This window comes from Sceloporus occidentalis, unplaced genomic scaffold, assembly GCF_023333645.1.
Source record: "Sceloporus occidentalis isolate IW3139 unplaced genomic scaffold, rSceOcc1.0.p SCAF_2, whole genome shotgun sequence".
Taxonomy (NCBI): domain Eukaryota; kingdom Metazoa; phylum Chordata; class Lepidosauria; order Squamata; family Phrynosomatidae; genus Sceloporus; species Sceloporus occidentalis.
Genome location: NW_028316982.1, coordinates 249,996,101 through 250,008,908, shown reverse-complemented (window position 1 = coordinate 250,008,908; position 12,808 = coordinate 249,996,101). Strand labels below are relative to the sequence as shown.

At 40.0% G+C, this 12,808-nt stretch overlaps 1 protein-coding gene across 5 annotated transcripts in view; it reads left to right on the top strand.

Annotated features, from left to right (window-relative positions):
• DDX10 (DEAD-box helicase 10) overlaps positions 1–12,808 on the top strand; it is a 230,579-nt gene that overhangs the window by 27,246 nt on the left and 190,525 nt on the right. For all 5 annotated transcript variants that reach the window (XM_089512692.1, XM_089512696.1, XM_089512693.1 and 2 more), the window contains exons 7-9: positions 520–646; positions 5,480–5,642; positions 6,728–6,812. In XM_089512692.1, the coding sequence (XP_089368818.1) occupies positions 520–646; positions 5,480–5,642; positions 6,728–6,812 (375 nt within the window). The remainder of the gene's footprint in view (positions 1–519; positions 647–5,479; positions 5,643–6,727; positions 6,813–12,808) is intronic.

Here is a 12,808-nt window from a genome sequence, read left to right as displayed (position 1 = left end):
ACCAGGCCAATTTAGTATTCTGGTTATAATCTTATAAAGGCCTCCATGACTTGAGAACAGATTATCTGAAAGACAGCATTCTCCCATATACAGCTGCCTGGGTTTTATGATCCTCAGGGGATGCTTTTCTTTTTGCCTTACCAGCATCTAAAGTCCATTTGATGAGAATTCAAGAGAGGCTCTTTTCAGTGAATGCTCCCAAGCTTTGCAAATTTTTGGCAAGGAAGGTCTAGCTAGACAAAGATATTTTTATTTAGACACATCTTTAACTCAAAAACTGACATGCAAATATATTGTTTGCTTTCAAGCGCTTGTTTTTTATGTTTTTTAATTGGTGTTTTTTCTGTTGACCCCTGAATTGAATTGCTGTTTTAGTATATATTTTAATTGTTGCTGTTAGCAACCCTGAGCATCATTTGTGGAAACACATGATGAAAATTGAACATAATGATTACAACTGCAAGTGTAATTCTAACAGTTATAAGTAATAATGATTATTATGTAACTTTTTCTTTATAGTACCCCAGCAACTTTGGAACAGAACTACATTGTTTGTGAACTGCACCAGAAAATCAGTATGCTGTATTCGTTTTTGAGAAGCCACCTAAATAAGAAGAGTATTGTATTTTTTGCAAGCTGCAAAGAGGTATTACATATTTAGAATGCCATCTTGCAATTTATAAAAATCATTTTTTCTTTTTTCTTTTAAAAAAACACCCAGCTAATACTAACTTCAAGCAGTGGCCTTATCATAAATTAAACCATCTGCCAAAATATATTTTTTGTTTAGAGAAAAGGAATGTGTAAATACTTTTAAAACTTTCTTGTAATGGGAGAAAAAGCTGTTTCTTGGAAGCTGGCAAAATGTCTTGCTGTTAGAGCCCTCAAGCTAGAAATGGTCACACTTTAGTCCTATTATTTGCAAAAGTGGTTATTCTGAGGTTGACAGCTAAGGCTCTTTAGGATTAAGCCAAAGTTTTGATTAACACAGTGGGTGCTTTTCTGGTAAGACAGGGATCTGTGGCCATAGCTTTAAAAAAGCCACAGAGCTTTGCTCTGTGGTTAATTTGTTGTGTCCTGCGAACCTGGGCACAGATGCCATTCTGCTTTGTTTCTCAGTCAACAAATGAGATGGAATCCTCAAATAAACCTGAGACAGACTTTGGATTCTTTTTGGTTTATTTGGAGTGAAACAAATGAGGGTGGCAGCATATACCCAGATTTGCATGATACAAAAAACAGCTCATTTAGTGAATCTCCATGGTTTCTTAAGGTGCTCTTGCTGCAAGAGATAGCAATCAAGCATCCACTCCACTGTAAGGGAGGGTTCTCTTTTTGTAGTGAGCAAACACACATTATGTATATATTGACTTAGGCCAGGTGTGGTTAAAATGCACCTTGGTAGGGGCTTTCTTACTGACCCACAGAGTGAAAACCACCACCCCCAATGGCAAAGAAGCACCCCATAAGTGGCAAATGTCAAGGACTCCCCCTCTCAACTTCCCAAAATCAGCTGCAAGCAGGTGATAAAATAAGTTGGAAGTTATTTTTGGGCAGAAGTCATTTTCTGGTGGAGGAGTCACAAGCCCTCTGCAGTTATCCACCCCTGGCTTAGACCTGGCTTTTATGAGGCCCTCAGCCAATGCACGATACAAAAACAAAGCAAAACACCCCAGCTTATGTAGTGAAGCTCCATGGTTTTTTAAGTTGCTTCTACTGTAAGAGATAGCAGTCAAGCATTATCAAGCAGCATAAGAGGCCTACATCTTAGTGGTATTGCACCAGGGCATTCATATGATGGCATTGGTCTGCTGTGGAAAACAACTAGACAAAAGGCCAATCTGTAGTTTGTGAAGAGAGAAGGTAAAATTCTCCATGGCCTCTGGGAGGCAAACAGAACTATGACAAACATTTCTTTCTTTTTTTAAAAAATTGTTATTTATAATTTTAAACAAATATAAGCAGTTGCAAGCCCCCAGTCTGGCTTGTGACTTCATTCTGGCTTCTTTCTGAAAACAACAAACTCTCTACCTGCTATTTGCCTGTGAAAGTCTTTGGGAATGAATAAGACACAGGGTAGTCCCTTTTCAACATGAAACTAGCTTGAAACCCTGATCTGTATCAGGACACATTCTGGATTGAGGGTTTATGGAAGCTTTTTCTGTATACTAAGAGTCACACATTCAAATGTCAGATGTGATTATTGTCATGTATACAGTGTTATGGTTTGTATATTAATATATTTATGGAGTTTGTATCTGTAGAGCAATTTTCATTCATGAAGCTGTTCCTTGCAATCCTCCAAGTGATATTGCCCAAGCATACGCTTACTGCTTGGCTTCAGCTTTCTTCATGTACAGTTGACTTAGAATAATCGAATCACAGCATTGGTAGGGGCTGCGAGGGACATCCAGGGACATTGGTAGGGGCTGCAAACAAAGGACACTCCTTGACAGGAATATACAACTGTAGCACTCCCAACAGATGACCATCCACCTCTGTTTAATGACTTCTAAAGAAGAAGAGTCCACCATTTTTTGGAGCAGTTGGTTCTATTATCAAACAGTTCTTAGAGTCAGATGTTCTTTCTGGTGTTTAGATGGAACCTCTGTGCTTGTAATTTGAATCCATTGGTTCATATCCTACCCTCTGGAGCAAAATAAAAAAAGGTTTTCTCCATCTTCCATATCAGTTTAACTCAAAGTGGTGCTTTGTGGACTAGTGCTGGTCCATGACCCATTGACTGCTTGTCCACAGCAAGTTACCAGGAGAGAAACAGTTGTAGTCAGTGGAAAGAAATAAGGTTCCATTCCCAGATGCATTGGGAAAAATCCCTTGTCAGCCCTCTGCATCAAATAGCCTGAGCAGCATTGTTCTCATGGTGTCACTTTAGATAATTAGTAATGGCTATCATATCATCTGTTAGCCTTCTCTTCTCCAAACTGTTTTCTTCTCAGCTGACACTGGCTGCCAACTAGCTGCCAAGTCACATTCAGTGTGTTTTGTTGAGTTAAACAGCCCTAAACAGTCATAGAATCTTAGTTATAGATACCCCAAGGGTCTTCTAGTCTACCCCCTGCCAATGAAAGTTTCAACAGCTAAATATTTATTATTACTGTAATTGTGTAGTGTGAAATGACCCCCCAAATATATCTAGTCAGATCCTGTCCAGAATTCTTAATATTTTAATGTATTCAATGCATTTAAAGGCAAAGTTACCAAAGGAATGGGAACACAGCAAGTGTAAAAGTTCTCTGGACATTTTCAAAAGTGTGATCATCTTCCTACTGAGGATGCTTTAGCTGGAGAATTGTGCATTGAGCAGGAGATTGGAATCAATGGTCTGTGAGGTCCCTTCCGATTCTATGATTGGTGGTTATCCAACCACTGTTCAAAAATGCCAAATGGATAAGAGTCCACCACCTTCCATAGCAGTCCATTGCACTGTTAATAATCTGTTACTATTATGTATAGTAAGTACAGGGACTCTAGGGAGCTTACAAAAGTTAAACAGAGATACGGTAAAAAATTCATGTTCTTAAAACACACACACAAATTAAAACATGAAAACATGAATATTAAACCATATAATGATATTACGTTAAATCATTATATTATAGAATTAAAAGCAATTTAAAAGTGTACTCCTTAAAACAAATACAGTACAGACAATACATGACATGATTACAAGTGCTTTGTCCACAAGCAGCCAGTTCCCAAAACAAAAATTGACTGCTGATATAAATATACTGTGGAGAGTCCCTCTCTACGAAGCGAGTTCCAGACACTGGAAGCAGCCACCAAGAAGGCCCTCTCCTATGATCTTACCAGATGTCCCTGTGGGGATGGTGGGACAGAAAGAATGACCTTTCCTGAATATCTTGAAAACACAGGTAGGCTCTTATGGCAAAATGCAGTCCTTCAGATAGCTTGGACTTGAATGGTATAGGGTCCAGAAATAGTATAGTAACCAGTGGAGCTTTTGCAAGAAGGGATTTATATGATCCTTATAGCTATCACTATACAGTAGTCTGACTGCAGTTCTTTGAACCAGCTAGAGTTTCTAAAGTCAGGGAGTTCTTCCTTATATTTAGTCTGAATCTTCTTTCTTAATTTAATCCCTTGGTTCATGCCTGGAGCAGTAGAAAGCAAGCTTGCTCCATCTTCTGCATTACACCTGTTATATATTTGAATAAGGCTCTCGTATCGTCTGTCAATCCTTTATTCTCCAGGGTGATTCACTTAACCATTCTTAGTTTACAGGTCAGTAGCATGTTATATGAGAGACCATTTTCCCTCATATAGGCTCATATTGGTCTTTATGTTCTGAAATGGGAACTTGCTTGATATATCACAACCTGCTAGTGCTCACGTGGTCATGGTGTGGAGAAGGGCCTTCTTCACATGCCACCATGTGAAATGATCTCTCTACTGAACATAGGTTTGCTCTTAGTGGGTCTTTATTACAAATAGTTTGCCTGATTTCCATCTCTTACTGTTGTATAATTTTTACTGACTAATTTTATTTGTATTTGTTAATGACTTTTTTTGTAAATCTGTTTAGGATTTTTAAAATTTAGTAAAAAGCATCATAGAATTTTTTAAAGACAATTGAAGTTCACTTTGATTTGAAAATAAGGTGGAGATTGATTGTAGTTCCCATGTTACAGTGTGGAAGAAGTGGGAGCCACTTCTGTATGTACAGGAGTGAAGCATTTTGTGAAGTGAGAACATGGCATGTCTATGGAGTTCTGCTGATACCTCATTAAATAAATTGTAGTTGATTATCCCCAGGAGTTTCAGTAGACCAGTCATATGAATATACATAAATGTGGGATGCAACCAAAGTGGCAAGGGGATTTCTCACATTTCTCCTATCTGCTGCACAACACATCTCCACTGACTCAACAATACAGCACTGTTTGGATGTAATGACAAACAGTAACAAGTAAAGGCAAATAATCACAGTGAGCCACTTAAGATGCCACCATGTAACTTCATACAATCATAGAGTTGGAAGAGACCTCAAGGCCCAACCCCCTGCCATGCAGGAACACTGAATCAAAGCACCCCCGATCGATGGCATCCAGCCTCTGTTTAAAAACCTCCAATGAAGGAGACTCCAGCACACTGAGGTAGCATATTCCACTGTCAAATAGTATGAATGGGTTTGGTTTTTAAATATCTGAATTTCTCTCCAAAAGAGGGAACATGTAAAATTTGTATGGCAGTTATATTGGAGAAAATGCCATATCTATGAGGGGAGGAGGGTAACATCCTTTTCTCCTACTGCTAGTAGTCAGATTTAGCATTCTGGGTGCCATAGAGTAAAAAACAAAACAAAAACACAACTGTGAGATGTGATGCACGTATAATAATTTGACTGTATTTTGCTGTGTCATTGTCATGTCACACGTCATTTTACAGAATAACAATATACTCTAAAGAACTTACAATCTAAATTGAAATTGGTTTATAGGTCCAGTATTTGTTTAAGATGTTCTGCCGCCTTCGACCTGGCCTCCCTATATTGGCTCTTCATGGAAAACAGCAGCAGATGAAAAGAATGGAGGTCTACACTGATTTTGTACGCAAGAAATCAGCAGTTCTCTTTGCTACAGATCTTGCAGCTCGGGGTCTAGGTAAGAAGTCTCAAATTACTGCATGGTTGTATAAAGCAGGGAAAGGGAACCAGAGGCCCTGCAGATATTCAGCTCCTAGAAGCCCCAGCCAGCATGGTCAATGGCAGGGGAATATGGGAGTTATATTCCAAACCATTTGGAGGGCAAAGGTTCATCATGACAGATTATAAAGGTTCAGAATTACCTGTCCGGGCTTTCCCAGCCTTGAGCCCTCATAAATAATGAGAGTAAAAGTCCAGCATTCTCAGCTAGTCTGATAGGGATCCCAGGCTGTTATATGCTGCCAATATTTGGGGATCCAGAATTGAGAAAGGCAAACCAATACTAAACTTTATGTCACTATTTAAGCAATGTACACTGTGTGTGTTTCCATGTGGCCAGTATGAATGCACTCTTGTACAATGTTGGTAAATCTGTTATGTCCCAATAGTGCAATAAATGTAAAGTACAATAAAATGTGGATAAAATAACAGTTTTTAAAAAAATAAACAAGCAAACAAAACCACTGTCGGCCTTAAAGTGCTGGCCAATGATATTTCCTCCATCTTTTGAGACAGGATGAGGAATACAGGGAACAATAGGGAATGGTTTGGACAGAAAGAAGGGACTAGAAAAAGGGGAGGACTGTTTAATGTTGAAGATTAAAAAATAATACCCTAGATTTTTTAAAAAGCTCTCCCAAACTGCACCATTGGTTTAGGCAGGGGTTCTTGGCTGCAGGAATATTGAAGGTTATTGGCTTAAATCATAGAAAGCTAGCTTTTGAATTGCTTTTGAATTTGTTAAATGCAAATTATACGTCTCTCTACATTGAGTGTAAAATTACACTCCATTTCACTATCGTTACTTGGCAAATGAAGATGCTATTAATTTTAGTTCTTTCTGACAAATGGATAATGCTGGTATCTGTGATTAATTTCACTTTATGGGAAAGCTCTTTGAATACAGTGTCTGAAAAATAGATCTGAAGCATAGAATTTGTATTGAATAATACTGGCCAGGTGGGAACTCATCCTCCATGGATTGATTTTAAGTGTTGGATTTTTCTGCCTACCAAACATGTACCCTCTCCATTGCTTTTACAGACTTCCCTGCTGTGAACTGGGTCATTCAGTTTGACTGTCCAGAGGATGCCAATACTTACATTCATAGAGTTGGGAGAACAGCCAGGTATGATCTTCAGTTATCATGGCATCTAGGTGGGGAAAGTCAGGTCCTGTGATAAAAATCCAGTCCTCAGGGGTTCCCCACAAAACCACATCACTTTTTCCATTACACCATTGTTTAAAGCTAAAATATGCTGGTATTTTTTGGTCCTATCCTTTGGACTTTGGCTACGCTCTCCATTCAGGCTGAACAAGATTCTCCATCAAAGATCTGGGGTTCACTGTTCAAAGGAAAACTGTCAGTTGCAGAAAACGCCATACCTTATATTACACTAGATTAAACCAGTTTTCCCAACTGAGCATGCTCCTGTTAGAGAATGGACTTTGTTGGATAACAAATCCCACTACATAAGTTGGGCCGTACAGTCCAAGTGTGATAGAAGTTGTAATCCAGTGCATCTACAAGGCAACCAATGGGGGAAGGCTGGATTATGTTAAATATTACATCTTTATGAACTCTGACACATACTGCACTGTATCAAGTACTGTATGTTAGTATGCTTTCTTATCTTCAGTAATGATCTAAAACAATATACTGGTGGAGTTCTGTCAGGTTTTTCCAGTTGCACAAGCAGTAGCACATTTTTCTTGTGGGGTCTAAGCACACAGTGTTGGATTCTACTCCTCTTGCATGATCCAGAAATAAATATCTACCCCTTTCTTCTTTTGTACATCATATGCACTAGCAGGTTGGTTGTTGTTGTTACTGTGTGCCTTCAAGTTATTTCTGATTTATGGCAGTCCTAAGGCAGACTTACCAGAGGGTTTTCTTGGCAAGTGTCTTCATAAGGGGTTTGCCATTGCCATCTTCTGAGGCCGAGTGACTAGCTCAAGTCACCCTGGCTCAGCAGGGTTTTGATCCCTGCTTTCCAGAGTCATATGCCAATGCTCAAACCACTACACCAAGCTGGCTCTCATAGCAAGATGATATTGTTGGATATTAGTCATAGTAATAGCCATAGTAGTAGTCTGGAGTATATATTTTTCTTGGTTTTAAAATATTTATTCTATGCATATATTCTCCCCAAATGGGATTCTGAGCCTCTCATTTGGATTACTGTTCATGTTTATACCTGCTTTGCTTCTGTAGTGCTGCAATATTTTTCTCTAGATCCTTCATTGGTATTTGTTTTGCATATAAATATTATGTTTACCATTAAATATTCTTGCAGGTCTAGTTGAAATAATCAGACTCTTGTTTGGATTCACTTTAAGTTTGAGTGTGTGTGGCGGGGGGGGCTAGAGATATGTAAGCAGCAGCAAGCAGTTTCTGAAGCACTCTACATTTGCTTGTTAGGAAATTCAGTATATCGTATTTAATTTATTAAGCTTCTAGTGCATATGACAGCAGAGCAGAGTGACAGCAGAAAATCTCTGGAGATTCAGAAAACTAGGGTAGAGATAGAATATTTCTTTTAAAGACATTAAAATGTGTTGCAGTTTTTGGTGGGTTTTAAAAGGAAAATATTCAATGAAAACTGAAATACCAACAGTGTTTACTTGTCTGTACTTATCAAATATAGCTTTTTACGGGAGGTCGCTACAGATTATATACATATGCCTTGGTACTATTATATGTTTTAGGAAAGATTGTTTATAGAGATTCAGTTGGGAAATTCTTTCTGCCTGTCTGATGCATTTAATTTATTGCTTTTGAGCTTTTTTCGCTTTCCCTAAAAGGTCCCAGGGATTGTAGAAGCATAGAATCAGAATGTTAGAAGGGAAAACAAAGGCCATCCAGTTCAATTCTTTCCCACACAGGAATATAGTTAAAGCACTCCCAGAGATGACCATCCATCTTCTCCTTAAAGACATCCAAAGAAGGAGGCTCCACCACCCTTTGAAGCAGTCTATTCTACAGTCAAACAGCTGTGACTGTGAGGATGTTCTTTCTAATATTTAGATGGAATCTCTTTTCTTGTTACTTGAATACTTGTGTTCTAGTCTCCGGAGCAGTGGAAAATAAGAGTGCCCCATCTTCTAAATGACATACTGTCAAATATTTAAAGATGACTACCAAATTCCCTCTCAGTCATCTCTTTTCCAAACCAAACATATCCAGCTCCCTAAGTCATTCCTCAAGAGGCCTTGGTTTCCAGATACTTTACCATTTGATTGCCTTCTTTTAGACAAGTTCCAGTCTGTCAGTATCCTTGAATTGTGGAGCCCAGAGCTGGACATTGTGTTCCAGGTGTTGCTGTTGTTGCTAACTGCTCTCCATTCAATTTTGACCCATGCTGAAATCAGACATCTTCAAGACTCATTTCCTCCACTGCTCTGTTAAGTTCCTGCAAACTCATACCCATGACCTCCTTAATAGAATCCGTCTGTCTAGCATGTGACCTTCCTCTCTTTCTGTTTACCTCCACCTTTCCTAACTTTATTGTGTTTTTTTCCCAATGAGTTGTATCTTCTCTCGACATGTCTGAAGTATGGCAGTCTAAGTTTTGTCACTTTGGATTCCAGGGAGATTTCTGGCTTGGTCTGCTCTAGGACCTACTTGTTTGTCTTTTTTGCTGTACACGGGATCCTCAGCACTCTTCTGCAGCATCACATCTCAAATAAATTGAGTTTCCTCCTATCTTCTTTCTTAACTGTCCTGCTATCTTATCTGTGCATGGTAATAGGGAATACAATGGCTTGGGCGATCCCAACTTTAGTGCTCAGTTGTATATCTTTGCGTTTTAGAATCTTTTCTAGTTCTTCCATAGCTGCCCTCCCTATTCATAATCTTCTTCTGATTTCCTGACTACAGTCCCTGTTTCTATCAGTGTTTGATCCCAGGCATGAGAACTCTTTTACTACTACTATTTCTTAATTGTCTAGGTTGAATTCGTCTAGATCAGTGGTCCCCAAACTGTGCCCTTTAAGGGATTTTGGACTTCAGTTCACAGAATCCTAGACTATTGGCCAACAGGGCTGAGGCTTTAAGGCAGGGGTCGGCAACCTATGGCCCGTGGGCCACATGCAGCCCGCCGAGCCGTTGGGACTGGCCCCAGCTCGGTCCTGCCGCTGATTGCTGCTGCCAAAGGCCCCGCAGGGCCTTTGGCCTGTCGCGGAAGCGCACGGGGCCTCTAGCGCAGGCGCGCGGGGCCATTGGCCTCCAGCGCAGGTGCGCGGGGAGGAGGAGGGAGGAAGGAGCAGGAGGAGGAGGGAGGAAGAGGAGGAGGACGAGGGAGTAAGGAAGGAACAGGAGGAGGAGGAAGAAGAGGAGCAGGAGGAGGAGGAGGATTTCCATTCCATTTTTACAGGTCTGTCTTTGTTTTAACAATAATGATGATGAGGATGATGGTGATGGTGATATTGATATGAGCCAGCTTCAGAGGCACGGCCAATGTAAATTGCTGTGATTTTTACAAACTCATGCGCAGTGAAGAAAAACCACAGTCCCTTGACCAAATACACACTTCTGAGAAGTACACTTGGTGCAAGAACTGTGAAACCACCTTGACATGTTCAATATGCATAGCCATGTGAAGCCATGTTCAGTGTGAAACCCAAGGGGTTTGGTTATGCAATAAGCCTCTGAAATATGCAAGAGGCCATCTTAAGTAAAGCCATGTTCAATGCCCAAATGTGCTGTTTGGAATGGGGGGAGGGGGGGTTGGCCAGAAAGGGAAGTCCATTTCTGCCATCTGTCTAGGAATAATGCCCAAATGTCCTCCATTTTGATCATGCCTAAGAAACATGCATTTAGATTAACATTTTCTAAAAATCATCAATTTTTTCACACGTCCTCCATTTTTAAAAAATGTGCCCTACATTTGAAAATATTATTTAATTATTTATCCCCCCCCCCCCCCCCCGGTTGTGTGGGGGACACCTACCCCTGCTTTAAGGCTTTAAGGCCAAAATCCCTTAAAGAGTACAGTTTGGGGACAACTGGTCTAGATTTTCCATCATCATTATTTTTACTTTCTTCTTCTTCTTCAACAGTAGGCCTGCCTTTGCACTTTCTTCCTTGATCTTCCTAAATAGTTTTCAAGGTCTTTGAGGTTTTCTGTTAGTATTATGGTGCCATTTAAAAGCATGGCTGCTGTGACGATGAATAGTTTTGCTTAGCTTCATTTTGTGCTCCAGTTATATCATTTCCTGGGGAAAGTGAACTTGTCCACAGTGACCTGTGCCTTAATTCTCCTTAATTTAGACTGTTGTAATGTGGCTTAGTGGTTAAAATGCCAATTCTGACGATTGTAAGATCGGAAGGTTGGCAGTTGGAAGCCGAAACACCATAGGACTGAGAGAGCTCCTGTCACAAATCATAGTGTCTGACTACCTAGCAGTTTGAAAGGATGCAAATGCAAGTAGATAAATAGGTACCACTTTGATGGGAAGATAACAGCATTCTGTGCTGTCAGGCTACCTTAGTAACAGAGATGAGCACTCCCCGCTACAGTTAGTTATGACAAGACATTCATGTCAAAGGAAAACCATTACCTTTACCCTTAATTCACTTTTACTTGGGGCTGCCCTTGGAAGTGTTTGAAACTATACCTAGTGCAAAATGTGATGGCCAGATGAATATCTGACAAGCATGCTGGGGGACTTATATCTCATGTCTTGATCCAACTACACTGGTTTTCCATTTGTTTTTGAACCTAACTCTGACTTACAGCTTTAAATGGCTTAGGTCCCAGATATCCGAAAGATTGGCCCCTTGAGTTTGAGCCTGCCTATAACCTAAGCTTTGCATTAAAAAAAAGGATTCTTTCCAGATGCTGTTATACCCCATTGGCCCCAGCTGTACTATGGTGAAGGCTACATGTTCCTGCTCTAATGCATATTATGTATCCCTGCTGTAATTAATGTTCAGGCAAGACCACCAGCAAGGCAAAATCAACATGGTTGGAATTGCATTTTAATGTATGCTTGCAATACGCTGCCTTGCTTGAACTGATCTTTTTGTTAGTTTGCCTTGTTGTTTTTCGTTCGTAAATCTGACAGCAGGGGCTATTCCTGTTTTAAAGTGTGTGAGCCCCTTTGGGGGACAATTTGCTAAAAAGTAGGATCAAAATACATTAAATATATAATAATAAAAGAGAGAGAAAGAGAACCATATGTGTGTCTACATGTGTAGCTCTCAAACAATGATCGGCTGAATCAGGAATAGGTTGGTGGGGTGTAAGGGAGAGAGAGAAACTGGAGCAGGAAGAAGAAGGAGAGGGAAAGGGGTGAGGAAAGCTCTTCTGGTTGTTTTTGGTGTCTGTGTTTAAACAAAACACTGTTTTTTACAATACTGTTCTAAAGGAGTATTTTTACTATCTTGTTTTTATTTGCTGTATGTCACTTTTGGAGCCCTGTGGAGGTAATGAGCAAATACTTTAATAAACAATATAAAAATGAAGGTCCCCTTTCCAAATCATTCTGTATTTCCGGCTGCACTCCATCCTATGTCCATTTTCTCAGGAGTAAGGGCCTTAACAGACAGGCCAAAATAAAGCTGCTTCAGGTCACTTTGGAGGTATGCTATTTAAATGATGCATGCGTCCTAAGAGGCTGGAAGCCATGCCAAAGCCATGCTCCAGTCCTACAGGTCAATATGATCAGGTCACTATGATCTAAAATACACTGCAGAAATAATCCAGTTTGAGACCACTTTAACTGTCCTGGCTCTATATTAGAGAATTCTGGAATCTGTAGTTTTTTGAGACATTTAGCCTTTTCTGACAGAAAGCTCTGGTGCCACAACAAACTACTATTCCCAGAATTCCCTAGCACTGAGCCAGGGCAGTTAAAGTGGTCTCAAACTGGATTATTTCTATAGTACATTTTGGACCTATGAGTGTTCCTATCTTACAAATGGAATATGACTCCAGCTACAAAGAATGGTACAGCTCCAGAAGATGCTTGACAACTACCTTGCTTTCATTCCTGGAAGAACTAGTCTAGTGATTCTCAAACTTTGGTCTCCTATGCGTTTTGGGCTTTAGCGTCCAGAAGCCCAGCCAGCTTGGTGAAGATTCTGGGGTTCTGGGAGCTGAAGTTCAAAACATCTGGAAG